The 14,515-nt window shown below is 23.4% G+C and overlaps 2 protein-coding genes across 2 annotated transcripts; one reads left to right on the top strand and one right to left on the bottom strand.

Moving 5' to 3' along the window:
- Positions 1 to 223: 223 nt before the first annotated feature.
- On the bottom strand, positions 224 to 4,768 carry LOC122859153 (zinc finger protein 37-like). The gene is made up of 3 exons (XM_044162550.1): positions 4,299 to 4,768; positions 3,189 to 3,332; positions 224 to 3,107 (listed from the first exon to the last, which is right to left on the bottom strand). The coding sequence occupies exons 1-3, from the start codon at positions 4,434 to 4,436 to the stop codon at positions 987 to 989; spliced, it is 2,403 nt and encodes an 800-aa protein (XP_044018485.1). The 5' UTR covers positions 4,437 to 4,768; the 3' UTR covers positions 224 to 986.
- Positions 4,769 to 7,231: 2,463 nt separating this feature from the next.
- Positions 7,232 to 14,255, top strand: LOC122859214. Its single transcript, XM_044162638.1, is given in 14 exon segments — positions 7,232 to 7,355; positions 8,291 to 8,400; positions 9,426 to 9,479; positions 9,630 to 9,722; positions 9,725 to 9,915; positions 9,988 to 10,717; positions 10,785 to 10,934; positions 11,009 to 11,193; positions 11,419 to 11,545; positions 11,629 to 11,696; positions 11,764 to 12,144; positions 12,235 to 12,456; positions 12,865 to 13,283; positions 13,356 to 14,255. Coding segments are annotated over 13 exon segments (2,991 nt in total). The 5' UTR covers positions 7,232 to 7,355; positions 8,291 to 8,300; the 3' UTR covers positions 13,627 to 14,255.
- Positions 14,256 to 14,515: the final 260 nt, after the last annotated feature.

Genomic DNA, 14,515 nt, shown 5'->3' with positions numbered 1-14,515 from the left:
TACCAACACATCGAATACATATTGTATGTGGTAATCCATCATCTTTTTTAATCTAAACATTAAAATAAAAATAAAAAACAATAAAAACAATTAATTAATTAAATTAATCAATTTATATTTTCAAACATAATTATCATTGAGACAAAGGGAAATATATATATTATTTTTCATACCTTATTTATCACCCAATTAAATTAAATGAAATAAAGAAACAATCAGTATATAATTTGCTCAAAAAATATGATGTTTTTATTAATATATAAACAAATGGAATTAATAAATGAGCATTTTTCAAAAAAGTCTTATAACATTCCACATCAGAAATTTCTTCTCAGTAATCATAACAATTTTATAATTTTTTTCTTTTTTAAATTGTGAATAATTTTTTTTTTTTTCAATCTTAAAATTATTATATTTTATTCTTAAATTTACAATGGTAAACAATAAATGAATAATTACAAAGTGAATGAAATTATTGCTCAATGAATAATGTCGTCAGTCTCAAGACAACTTTTATACAAAAAAAAAAAAAAAAAAAAAAAAAAAATTAATTTATATAAATTTAAAAAAAAAAAAAAAAACTTACATTTACATTATTAATAAATTTCTCTGCAAAAAAGGCACATTATCATCATCGCAATATTATATTTTAACAATATTAACTTAAAAATATCTATATCATTTTTATTATCATTGTGTTTATAAATATCATCTGGGTATCATTTATTTATTACTAAATAATCTAAATCAAATTGAAAATAATAATAATCAAAATTTACAGTAATATTGTCATTATTATTATCATCATCTTTTCAAAAAATTTGTATGATTATTTAGGCCACATGTTAACTTATATTACAAGAAGTATATAAATTTATATAAAAAAAAAAAAAAAAAAAACGTTGGAAGACACTCTGTCAAAGGCAAAATGTTTATTAAATGTTGAGCATATATAATTTTTTTTTTTTTAAATAAACTAATATATGTTATTTGTCACTAGCCTCATCAGCATCAGCATCAGCATCAACATCATCATCATCATCATATCCACCATCATCATCATCATCGTCATCATCAATAATACTCTTATAACCATCAACAATTCTTCCAGTTTCAGCAGCATGACGTTTTCTATGTACTTTCATATTATCACGACGATTAAATTTTCTTCCACACTCTGGACATATATGAGTTTTTTCACCATGTACATGTCTATGTGCAGCAAGATGACTTGCTTGTGCAAAACTAGCACCACATTTTTGACAAACATGTTTTCTTAAACCTTCATGTTTTAATAAATGTTCATTTAAAAATGCTTTTGATGCATAACGATTATTACATATTTTACATGCATATGGTTTTGGATTAGTATGTTGTAATACATGTGCTTTATATTTTGATGATACTTTAAATGTTTTTGAACATATATCACATGTATATGTTGTTGCATGACGTGTTTTAATATGATCATTTAATACATTTAAACTTGAATATAAATTATAACAAAATCTACAACGAAAATTACGACGATTTTTTAAATGTACACTTGCAATATGTGATAATAATCTTGTACGAAATGGAAATACTTTACCACAATATTCACATGCTAAATTTTGGGGTGGTAAATGTGATTTAACATGCATTTGTAATGATACTTTATGATGATAACTTTGTCCACAATCATTACATCTATATGGTTTAATACCTTTATGTATATTATCATGTTCAGTTAAATCAAATTTTGATCTAAAACGTTTTGGACATTTTGGACATTGCATTGGACGTGGATTTGTATGTGAACATCTAATATGTTTCATAACATCTGATTTACATACAAATTTTGCTGTACATAATGTACATGCATATTGTTTTATTCCTAAATGTGTTTTAACATGCACTGTACATTTATCACGTCTTTCATATAATTTTTTACATAGCTTACATGAATAACCAGTTGGTCCATCAGCTGTTGTTATTATATCAACATTATCATCAACACGTATTTCTTCACCATCAATACGATATAATTCTTCTGGATTACGTGATAAATTACCATCATTATCAAAACCAATACCTTCAGTTATTTGTGCTAAACGTAATTCTAAATCATCAACTGAATCATCATCAATTGATGATGATATATTTTTTCTATTTTTACATGATGTTGTTGTTGTTGTTGTTGTTGTTTTTGTTTTTGATTGTACTGTATTTATTAGCTTATTTATATGTGAATTATCATCAAGTAAATCAATTATTTCAGAATCAACAAGTGATGAATTTTGATCAGGAAATACTTTTGCCAATACTGTCAATGATGTATCATTTATTTTTTCTTTTTTTTTTAATTCAAGTGTAAAACTAATATCTTCATTATTATTATTATTATTATTATTGCTGCTATTATTTTTATTATTTTTTGTTGTTTCTTTAACTGATACTTTGACGTCTGTTGATGTTGATACTGCTGTTATAACTTTATCTAATGCTGATGTTGGAATTTGTAATGTACGTTTTTCTTTATCATCTTGTGATTTATTTGATTTTTTATTATTATTATTTAATGATATATTTAGTTTTTGTTGTTGATTTTGACTTGAACTACGTAAACGTGTTACAATTGATACATTATTTGTATTTGATGTTGATGGTGTTGATTCATTTGTTTGTAGTTTTATTTTTTTTGCAGATGATGATGATGATGATGTTTTTTGTTGTTGTTGTTTTAATTTTGGTGTTGATGTGTCAGTTGTATTACGACTTCTTAGCCATCTTTTTGTTAACTCTGGTGTTTCAATTGTTAATATATTTTTATCTTTATTATCTTTATTATTATTGTTATCTTTTATTTGACATTTATTTCTAGTTGGAGTTTTAATAATACGTTTTGGACGTATTGTTTCAGTATTTGTTTGTACAATTGTTGTATCTTCAATTGATGGATCAACATTTTCAATATCAGCTGTTGAATTATGATTTTTATTTTCATTATTATTATTATTGTTGTTATTGTTGTTATTGTTGGTGGTGTTGTTGTTATTGTTGTTTGTTGATGTACTGGGTGATGATTGAGTTGATGATGTTTGTATTTCCAATTTAATATCATTTTCCTGTTTACAACATAAACAACAATGATGAACCAGATTGTTTTTAATTTATATATTTATATATTATTGAATTTATAAACTTACAATATCTGGCAGTGGTGGAAGATCATAACGATTACGTAATAAACGTTGAGTACGTAGACACTCCTCTTGAAAGTCACATACAAATTCGAGTTTTCCAAGACACTGTACGCAGATCGTCTTTGGCAAAGGATCCGTTTCATCAATCTGTGATTTAAAAAATTATTTTCCATCATTGCCATTATTTAAATAAACAAGCTAATATTAATTATTATTATTATTATTTTTTTTTTATTAATAAATAATGTAAATTACTTCTCCTTTAATTTTAATTATTTATTTTTTTTTACTACTTCAGATACACTATTTGTTAGTTTTAAAATTTTAGCTATTTTTTGTTTTTTTATGTGGTTAATAATAAAGATAATTAAAACACCTGGTTCATCTGTGTTAACACCATCAACATTTGGATTTATTTTTAAAAAATCCAGAATATAAAAAACAATTGTTTTTTTTTTTTAACAATTATTATTAATACTAGTGTTATTTTATTGTTGTTAATTTTTTAAATTATATTTTAAAGCTTAAAAATACTTTTATTTATATAACCAATTATTATTATAAAATTAATTGTTTATTGTTAATTAAATAAAGCAGTAGCTGAGGAAAAAAAAGTAAACAAACAGTTTGAAAGTAAATGAATCAATGAATGAATGAAAGGATACATCAACAGGTGTTGAAAACACCGGTAAACAATCCCCCCATAAAAATTGAAAAAAAAATACTCTATTTTGTTTTTCTTCATTTTATGATGATGAATAAATTGAAACAACAGATGATCAATAACTGTCACAATTTCGTCATTTTAATGATGGAAAAAAAAGGTGTTATAATGATTTTTATAAGACAATAAAATGAAAAATAAAATACAATAAATGGTGGTCATATTGTGAAAAGCATCATTGACGCCATGCGACGACATATAGATATACAAAAAAAAAAAAATATGAGCAAAAAAAAGTTGAGCGTCCGTTGGCATCCGCCATTTTCCTAACCCCTATTTCCCTTTGTCTCTCATGAAAAAGCCAAGAAAATAAAACAAAAAAAAATAAAAAAAACATTGTCTTTTGTGGCTGAAGCAATTATTGTTAATAAATATATAAATAAACTCACCAAAATATTTATTTTTGATTGAATTTTAAGACCAAGAAGTCTCTTTGATCCTTCATCACCAAAAACATCAATGTAGATACTCTCAAATTGTCCACAAAGTCTACAGACTTGCGCTTCATTGTCAATTTTCACCTCCATTTTTTTAATATAGGTATAGGTATATTTCAATTATTAATTAACAAACTGACATATATTTAAATTGAAACTGTAATTATGTAAATATTAAATTTTTAATTTAATCATTTTAATTGAGAAAAAAAAGGATTGAACTATGATTTTCTTTGATTGTCAAATATTATAATTTTTTTTGCAGTGAAAATAATATATACGAAATCATAAATATAATAAAACAAAATAAAAAAAAATAAAAAAAAAAAATGTAAAGTGTATCTTTGGAAATAACTCGTTGACTGTTGCGCGTTTATAAAATGATAATGTGATAATGCATGTGTGTAAGCAACAATAATAATGTGAAAAAAAAAAAACAAAAACAATATGGCTGATATTGTTGATAATGTAGAGCTTTTTATTGCCGGCAATTAAATGTTTTTTGAATTATATTTATAAGTATAATTTTTGAAAAACATTTGAGTGTAATTAAAAGTCATTAAAAGTCATTAGTTAAATTATTAATAAATAATTAAAAATTGGATACACTCTGTTTGAATTTTTTTTTTTTTTATATTTTCACTTACAAAAGTTTAAGTAGGTATAAAAAAATTTAACGATGCCGGATTGTCAAGAGATTAAATAATGATTTTTTCTACTTGTTTATACTCATCAGCTATTTTAAAATAAAATTTAAAATCATATTTATCAAGTAAAGAGGTCATCTTTATGATCTTACCCAAAAAAAAAATTCTCAAAACTTTAAATTTTAATAGCATACTTGAAGAGTCAATTGAACATTGTACTTTAATAATAAAATTGGATAAACTTTTTATTATAATATATTTTTAAAATCATTTCATTAATAATTAATAACTTTTTGAAATTAATTTATGATTTATAGAATATATCAACAAATATCTTGAAAATTTTTTTTTCCAAACTTTGATTTCTTTAAATATAAAATATATTATGTTTCAATGATTTTGATATTCAAGCGAGTACTAATTTTAATAATAATAATCGATGTTTATTTTAATTTTTATGTCAAAAAAAAACTTTAAAATCCTGTAAAATTTAATTAATAAATAAATATAATTAATTGTTATTTGCAAAAAATAAACAGGTATACCTATATGAATTTTATTGAAGAAAAAAAAATGAGCAAATTTAATTTGTAATTTGTTGTAACTCGTGCTGATTGACCTTTGTCTTTTTGTTGTAGAAAAATCATTCCCTGATAACCCCTCAAATATTTAAAAAAATTCTAATTATTTTTTTCTTGACTAAATTTGGATTTTTGTGCACTAATAATATCAAGATTATTTTAGCAACTTTTAATTCACCCCAATTTTATATAATAAAGTAAAAATTTGTATGAAAATATAGAAGCTTATTATTAAATATAATAATTGTTAATTAATTGTTGATGTAATTTTAAAAGTTTGCTATCAAAATTCAAGCCTTTCATAACTTTGAATTTCCACTGACTCCACATGTTGCTTTTTAATAACTTACAATTAATTTTTTCGTATTTAAATTTCACTGAATGCATATTATTAAACAAAATATTCCACACATAATAAAAACTTTAATAATTTATTAAACTCAACTAAAAATAATAATTCTAAAATTTTTTTACATACAAGCTTACTGTCGAAATGCCAATGTAACACTAAAAATAACTGGCATTAGAAAAATATTTTAGCTGGAAAAAAAAGGAACAGCAGTATATTATTTTTTCTATTAATTCCAGGTAGCTGCAGGTAACGAGGATTATTTTTATATAAAATATTTTATTATTATTGAGAACATAAAAATTAAATAATTTATATAACAACCGAGGATATACCGGTGGGTCTTCTTTATATATTTCCTTTGAATCCGGATGCTAAATTTGAATTTCAATGCACATTTCTATGTATGGAAATTATATGAAGCTATATACTAACGGTTTTTTTTATTTTCTACCTGAAAAAGGTCTTGAAAAAAATTTAAAAAAATTAAAACAGGTATATTTATTTGTTTAATCATGAAATATATTAAATTTCAATTAAAGGTCAATTTACAGTTGGCTCTAATTTAAATTATTTTTTAATTAAAATAATACTAAAAAATTTGAAACAAAATTTCTCTTTCTTTTCCAATTAATAAATATGATAAATGTTTATTTATAAAAACATTAATGACTTTGTTTTTCTCTCTAATTATACTCTGATGATGAACAAAAAAAAAAAAAAGAAAAAAATCATCCCCAAATTACTACCCTTGAGAGTCAAAATAACAAAAATTAAATCAATTATCGACTCGTCATTATTTCAGATTAAGGAAGAAAAATCCAGTGAAAATAAAAAAAAATATAGATAAAAAAAAAAAATAATAATAATAATGATAGAGAAGGGCAAAATGTGGGCGTAAGTTTGTCCTTTTTTGTGTCCTTCTATGCCGTTTTAACCCCCCTACCAAAAACCAATATCATCCCTACTAGAAAATTTCCCCTAGGAAAAATCGATTGAAGCACAACCCCCACTAATATTTTTTTTTCTATTTTTTCTTTTAAAATGTACATATTCTGTTATCAATCCCCCACTACACATTATCAATCCAGTCGTTGGCATTGCCTCGTCGCGACTACAGCACTTGAAATAAATACCATTTAAAAAAAAATAATAAAAAAATTTTAACAAATAAATTTATAAAATTAATGATAAATATATTTAGTCCAAATATTAATGTCAATATTAATTATTAAATAATGTAATTTAATAATTTTCTAAAATATTTAAAATATAATTATTTAAATTATATTTTTAATTAACAAAAAAAAATAAAATAAAATAAAATAAACAATTTATTATAAAATTTATAATCAAGTTTTTTTTTATTTTTGTGTGATCTTAAAATATCATTGTTAAATTGAGAATAAGGATATGCGCCATTGAGAAAAGGGTGAGTTTTATTTAATCGAAGAAAAAAACAAAAAAAAAATTTTTTTTATTTATATAAATATTAATATTAATTTATTAATAGAATTTAATAATTTTTTTTTTCTTTTTTCTTGTGTTATTTTTAATATATATTTTTTTCTTATTTTCAATGGGTGGAGTTTATGAGGGGGGTGGTTGAGGGGATGTGATTTAGCGTGACTACAACCTGATGCTTCACCGGTGGCATTTACCATGTACTTTGATTAATTTTTATATAAATAATTTATCACCTTGAAAATTATAAAAATATATTCAATAAATAATAATGAAAATTATATATTTTATTTGTAATTTAATTAATTTTTATTAATTTAATATTATTATTATTATTTAATTAAAATATATTTTCAATTATAATAGGTATTATTTATCAAGTTTTACATTTTTTAGAATTTAAAATATACATCTTGAATTTTTAATAAAAAATTAAATTTTTAATGATTATTTAATTAATATTATTAATGGTTTTTATGAAAATTGAGTAGAGAATTTATTGTAGATGTCGGAAATATATGTAATGATGAGAGAACAAATGTTGCCACGGAGAATATTGATTTTCACAATTTCAGTCACAGTATATTCAATAACAACAATGAAAATATCAAGATAAAATATATAATAAAAAAATTAATAAACAATACTCGATATAAATAAATAAAAAACAAGTATATAATATTTTATTTATTAAAAAAAAAAGAAATATATTTCCCAAGAGAAATTCAATTTATAACATTTATTTTTCCAATAAAAAATTTCCACGTTGTATCTATCAATCAGCCATAAAAAAAAGAAAATATAAAGCTAATAAAAATTGATAAATAAAATATTTTAAATGTATTATAAAATAACAATGAAAGATGATTATAAATTTATTTGTATTTTTGTTTTTTTTTTAAGAAATTTTTTAATGGGTCGCAAAAGGTGGTGGATGGGAGGCAGTTTCCTGGCACTTTTCCTGGTGCTGGTTCTCCTCCACGTACCAACGATCCAGGGTGAAGGAGAAGTTGGTAAGTTTACATAAAAAAAAATAAATATTATTCTCTCTCTTTTATATTTATTGTTTATCCCAAACAATAGTCACATTTTATTCATTTATAAATCCATCAGATAAATTTAATTAAATTTTAAATTTATTGTTATCATCCCCTAAATAATTCAAGAAATTCCATCAAAGTTGGGAAAAAAAAAAGACGTGATACAATCGGCTCAAGTAAAACTTGCGTCAATGCTAAATAAAAAAAAAAAAAAAAACAAGCACGAAGTAAAAACTGAGAGGGATATTCCGAGAGGAGAATTTAAGGGGTGGAAGAGGTTTTCAAGAGGGAAAATAGAGGGTTGGTTTATAACGTTATTGAGCTGTTCAACCCACGTAAATTTCATTCAGATAAATTTAAAATAAAAAAAATTTAAAAAATAAAATAAATATTAAATTTTAATAATAAAAATTAATAAATGTCAATGTTATTAATTTTTTATAATACCCTTGATATGAAAATAGAATAAAAAAAAAAATAAATTAAATCCCCTGGGGAAATGAAAATCTAAAATGACAAAAATTAAATCTCGGAAATTAAATTTTTTTTTTTTAATAATCTTTATGTTAATTAATACTTGATTAAAAATGTGTTTTAATTAACACAAAATGTCTCATTAATATTATGAAAAGAAATTTTATTAAATTTTTTTTATATAACAAATAAAGATTATTAAAGAAAAAAAAAAAAAAAAAGTTATAAAAAAGTTTGTCTGACATAATACTGGGTTTAACTACTGTCACGTTAATTTTTTTATTTATTTTTTTACATTCTGATGACGTCTGAATTTAGCATGAGGGAAACCGATCGAATCGTGATGTAAATACCTTGTTTTATAAACACACATATATAAAAATAATTTAATATTTAAATGTAAATGAGGTCAACAATACGTTCACCTTTATAATCCACCTGTTAATTTATTTATATATTTTTTAAAATTTCAAATCATTATTATCAATTTACTTGTGTTTTTTTTTTTTTTTTATCTTTCTAAGGCTGCCTATTTGATCCAAATGTATGCAAGTCTACCGACGAAACCTGCTGGGATGGTAAGATGATAATAACAATAATCACTGATTAATATTTAAATAATATGATAAAAAAATAAAGAAAATAATTATTTTAGTACATGAATAAATTTTTTTTTAAACTGGTTTTTGTTACTTGTTATTTTAATTATGGTTTTATAAAAATTTTAGATGCAGCATTTGGAAAATGTATAAGGCTTTTTAATGCAATTGATGATGATACTTATCGTTATGATTTAGACATGATTTGCGTCATTTATAGAATATTGTAGATGAAATAATTAATTGGTTACATCCTTATACACAGTGTGTCATGCAAAATGCATTAAACAGTATTAAATTTCAGCTAAAACATGATGAAAAATTTTGTCTTGATTTTAAAAATACTGTTAATAGTGAAACAGCTGATTTTATTGACATAGAAAATGATGATGACGATGATGATGATACAAATGAGGTAAAAAATATCATCAAAAAAAAAATAAATAAATAATTATCTTTTATAAAATTAATTTATTTTGTTTAAAAGGAAATTTCACCACTTGCTGTTGTTAAATTTTCACCATCAAGAGGACATGGCTATGGTGATTTTGCAAATGAAATGTATTATCCACCAGAAACAAATGATGATAGTAAAAATGAAGAAATATTTCTTCCTTATATTGATGAAAATAAAAAACCAACACGTCATCCAACGCTGAATTTTAATAAAAATGATAAAGATAATTTATTAAATGACAAACATGGCTATTATTATGATGACAATGATGATGATGATAAATTAATAATTGACGATAAATATGATGATGAATTAATTGATTTAACAAAAAAATATCAACGTATTACTGATGACATGAAAAATTTAAATATTAAAAAAAAAAAAAATGATAATACAATGTTTAGATTAAGAAGAGAGCCAAGAATTGAAAATACAGAAATAAGTATTGGTGATGATTTAAGTAGATATATAGATTTACATAATTTACAAAAAGAAAAATCTAAAAATTCAAATGATAATTGGAAATTTGGTAAAACAAATAATTCATATGGTGAAAAAACATTATTTGATTTAGTTAAAGAAAATAAATTACGTAAAGGTAAAGGTAAATTTGAATTATTATGGAATGATGATGATGAAGATGAAGAAGATGATAATGATAATGGTCGTGGTGGTGGTGATAATGGAGGTTATTATCCAGGATATCATGGTGAAGGAATGGAGGGTGATAGATTTGATTCATCTGAAGATTTATCAACTGGTAAAAATAAACATATTATTAAGCTAATAAATTTAAAAAATAATTTGCAAATTAAATATATTTTTAGACACTGATGATCCAGGCTGGGATGGACTTCAAGAATTTTTTAATAGCCAAGGTATATCAGGTTTTAAAAGACCAGAGCGACTTGATGTTAAAAAACCAGGACCATTATTTCCACAAAATAATTATGCATTTAATATACCAACTGAAATTTGTACGTAAATAATAGAAATTAAAATAAGATTATAGATTTGGATGATAATTAATGATGTTTTTTTTATGATGCAGCTGGTGATGATGATGGTGATAAAAAACATGATAGACTTGTTAAAAAAGAAATGATTGCAGGAAGAGATATAACATTATTGAGTCCATCAGAAACATACAGAAATAGAGTTGATATGGATTATGTTTATCTTCAATTTGACAAACCAATTCATAATTGGAAAGATGGTGAAGACATTGTTAAACAGGTATAAATATAAAACCTTTTATTCACAATGAACTATGACATTAAAAATTATATCTATTTTAAACTTTATAAATTTAAATGTGTTTGCATGAAGGTATACAGTTTGAAAACTCATTTTTATCAATTTGTTTTGTTAATTTATTTATTGTTAGTGACTTGTTTCATTTTATGTGGGAGTTCAAGTATTTATAGATTTTATTTTTCTTATTTCAATTATAATTAAAAGGTTGGAAAAATAATTGGATTTGATCTCTGGGATTTGTCTGATGTTCGAGTTGGTAATGCTGAAGTTACATTCAAGGTCAATGAAAATTCATTAAATATGAATGCAACAGATGTTGTGACTCATTTGTGTAAGTTGAATTATTATTTTTAAAAAATTTAAATATGTTTTTTAATGTAAATCATTTGCCTTTTTTTTTTTTTTTTTTTGTAGATAAATTGAGAAATGAGCTGGAAAAAACTATTCATGTGAATCCAATTCGTGCTGGTATTGGTGACAAGGTAAATAATATTGATAATAATAAAAACTTGATTATAATTTTATTATAATTTTTTATGTAATTTGTAGATAAAATTACCAGCAATGTGGGAAATAATGCCTTCAAATGATCCAATAAATCAAAATTTATTAGGAATATTAGTTGCAGCTGGTAGTGCTGCGGTTGCAACAGCAGCAGTTATAATATTATTTTTAGCTAGAAAATATGCAAGAATAAGAGCTAAATTAGCAAGTCTATCAACACCAGATCCAGAAGCATCAAAAGATTATCAAGAGTTATGTCGTGCAAGAATGCAAGCAAAACAACCAACAGAAAAAATTGAATCACCAAGAATTGTTAGTTTATCAAGAGAAAGTGAATCATCAAATCGTTCAAGTACATCATCATGGGGTGGTGAAGAAGCAGCTGCTCTTGCTAATATGGATATATCAACTGGTCGTATTGTTTTGGTAATTAATTTTCATATTTTTAAACTTAACATAATTCTATTCTGCTTTTCATCATGTGCCAATTTTGTATATTATAAAATTTTATTCAAGTCATACATGGAGGATCATTTGAAAAATAAAGATCGTCTTGATCAAGAATGGGCAGCAGTATGTGCATATGAATCAGAACCATCATCAATATCAATTGCAACTGATAAAACAAATGCAGAACGTAATCGTCCTGGTTCAGCACCAACTTATGATCATTCACGTGTTGTTCTCAATGATCTTTCAAATGAAAATAATTCAGACTACATTAATGCCTCCACAATTGTAAGTTTAAATTAAATCATTAACCAATAAATAAATAAATAAATAAATAAATTGATAAAGCCCTTTCTGAACTTTAACAGTTAATTTGACAAAAATAAAAAACAAGTTTTAAACTTTAAATTTAATTTTAAAAGATAATATTTATAAAAAAAATTAATAAAGTTAAATTGTAGTTTATTAAATAAATAAATTCAATGAAATAAATTCATCTCTGGATGCCGCTTGAATTATTTTATAGATCCCGGTAAGTTTTGTTGAAAGAAAAAAAAAAAAAATCGTAGCCGACAAATGTTACACATAGCTTTAGCTGATAATTTTTTTTTAAATATTTCAAATAATCCCAAAGCTTTGCACAATGAAAATTATTAAATTAAGTAAATAAATAATGTAAATTTTCAATATCAACAGACTGATCATGATCCAAGAAATCCAGCTTACATTGCAACACAAGGTCCATTGCCTCAAACATCAGCTGATTTTTGGCAACTTGTTTGGGAACAAGGAAGTGTTGTTATTGTCATGTTAACACGTTTAACTGAAGAAGGAAAAGCAATGTGTCATCGTTATTGGCCAGAAGAAGGTTCTGAATTATATCATATTTATGAAGTACATTTAGTATCTGAGCATATATGGTGTGATGATTATTTAGTACGTTCATTTTATCTTAAAAATTTACGTACTGGTGAAACAAGAACAGTAACACAATTTCATTTTCTATCATGGCCTGATAATGGTATACCATCATCAACAAAAGCACTATTAGAATTTCGAAGAAAAGTTAATAAAAGTTATCGTGGAAGATCTTGTCCAATTGTTGTTCATTGCAGGTAATTAATATTTTTATTTTCATTCTTATTTTCTCGTTTTATTAACTGTTGTTTTTGTTGTTTTTGATAAAGTGATGGAGCTGGACGAACTGGTACATATTGCTTGATTGACATGGTACTCAATAGAATGATTAAAGGAGCAAAAGAAATTGATATTGCAGCTGCACTTGAGCATATCAGAGATCAACGACCAGATATGGTATCAACAAAAAAACAATTTGAATTTGTTCTTGTTGCTGTTGCTGAAGAAGTACATGCAATATTAAAAGCCCTTCCAACACAAATTAATGATAAAAATCCACCACTTTCACAAACATCGATCTCTTCAAATTCTGATAAATAAATATATTGTTTATATATCCATAACAATTAATCAACAAAATATCAACTCGAATAAATATCTCATTATCGTCTTTTTTCTTTTTTTTATCTATTAAAAACACTTGTCAATTTTGTGGTTTTTTAAATAAATAAAATCAGGGAATTTTCTTTATTTATAAAGACTGGAATATATATTTGTATACGGCCTAGATAAATAATTATTAATTTGTTTAGTTATTTTTTTATAATTTCAAGGCCAATGGTTTAATTTTTTTTTTTTTATGAATTGAGACATGAAATATTTAACAGTGGATAAAAGCTGGATGAATTTTAAATATTAAATTGATATGAAAATTATTAAAATATAAAAATAAAAAAACAGTTCGATCTTTTGATAAATATTATTAACAAAATAATTCCTCGTCTGGTAAATAAAAAAAAAAAAAAAAAAAAACTTTGAGCGACAAATAATGGTACATGAAAGTAATTTTTATTTATTTATAATTTTTTAATAATTATCATTTAAATAAAAAACTAAGATTTAATGAAGATAATCTTGTGGTACCAGCCTCTCACAAGATTTCCATTAAATCTTAGTATAATTAATTTTTTTTTTATTCTTCAATAAAAAAAACCAAAAAAAAAAACAAAAAAAACTGTAACTTATTTAATTGATGATATTATCTAATTTTTCACAGCCCTGATAATAAAAAAAAATATTAATCAATAATAAATGGCTATCTAAATAAAATGAACTTGATTAAAAATAAAATATACCTCAATTATTATTATTTTCATAAATATTTGCCAAAAGAAAATTAAAAAAAAAAAAAAGAAAATGGATCAAAAATATATTGAGTTTAAGTGTGTCTTTGGCATCGAAATTTTATCTCATAGATTATATATTTTTG

Source organism: Aphidius gifuensis, linkage group LG6, assembly GCF_014905175.1.
Source record: "Aphidius gifuensis isolate YNYX2018 linkage group LG6, ASM1490517v1, whole genome shotgun sequence".
Lineage (NCBI taxonomy): Eukaryota > Metazoa > Arthropoda > Insecta > Hymenoptera > Braconidae > Aphidius > Aphidius gifuensis.
This window is presented reverse-complemented; position numbering and strand designations above follow the sequence as displayed.

Excerpts from the sequence above, each read along its gene's own strand:
- LOC122859153 (XM_044162550.1), bottom strand. The coding sequence starts at position 4,436 with ATGGAGGTGAAAATTGACAATGAAGCGCAAGTCTGTAGACTTTGTGGA. Across the intron at positions 3,333-4,298 it reads AATCAAAAATAAATATTTTG|ATTGATGAAACGGATCCTTT; the intron begins GTGAGTTTATTT and ends TTTAAATCACAG. Across the intron at positions 3,108-3,188 it reads TTCCACCACTGCCAGATATT|GAAAATGATATTAAATTGGA; the intron begins GTAAGTTTATAA and ends TGTTGTAAACAG.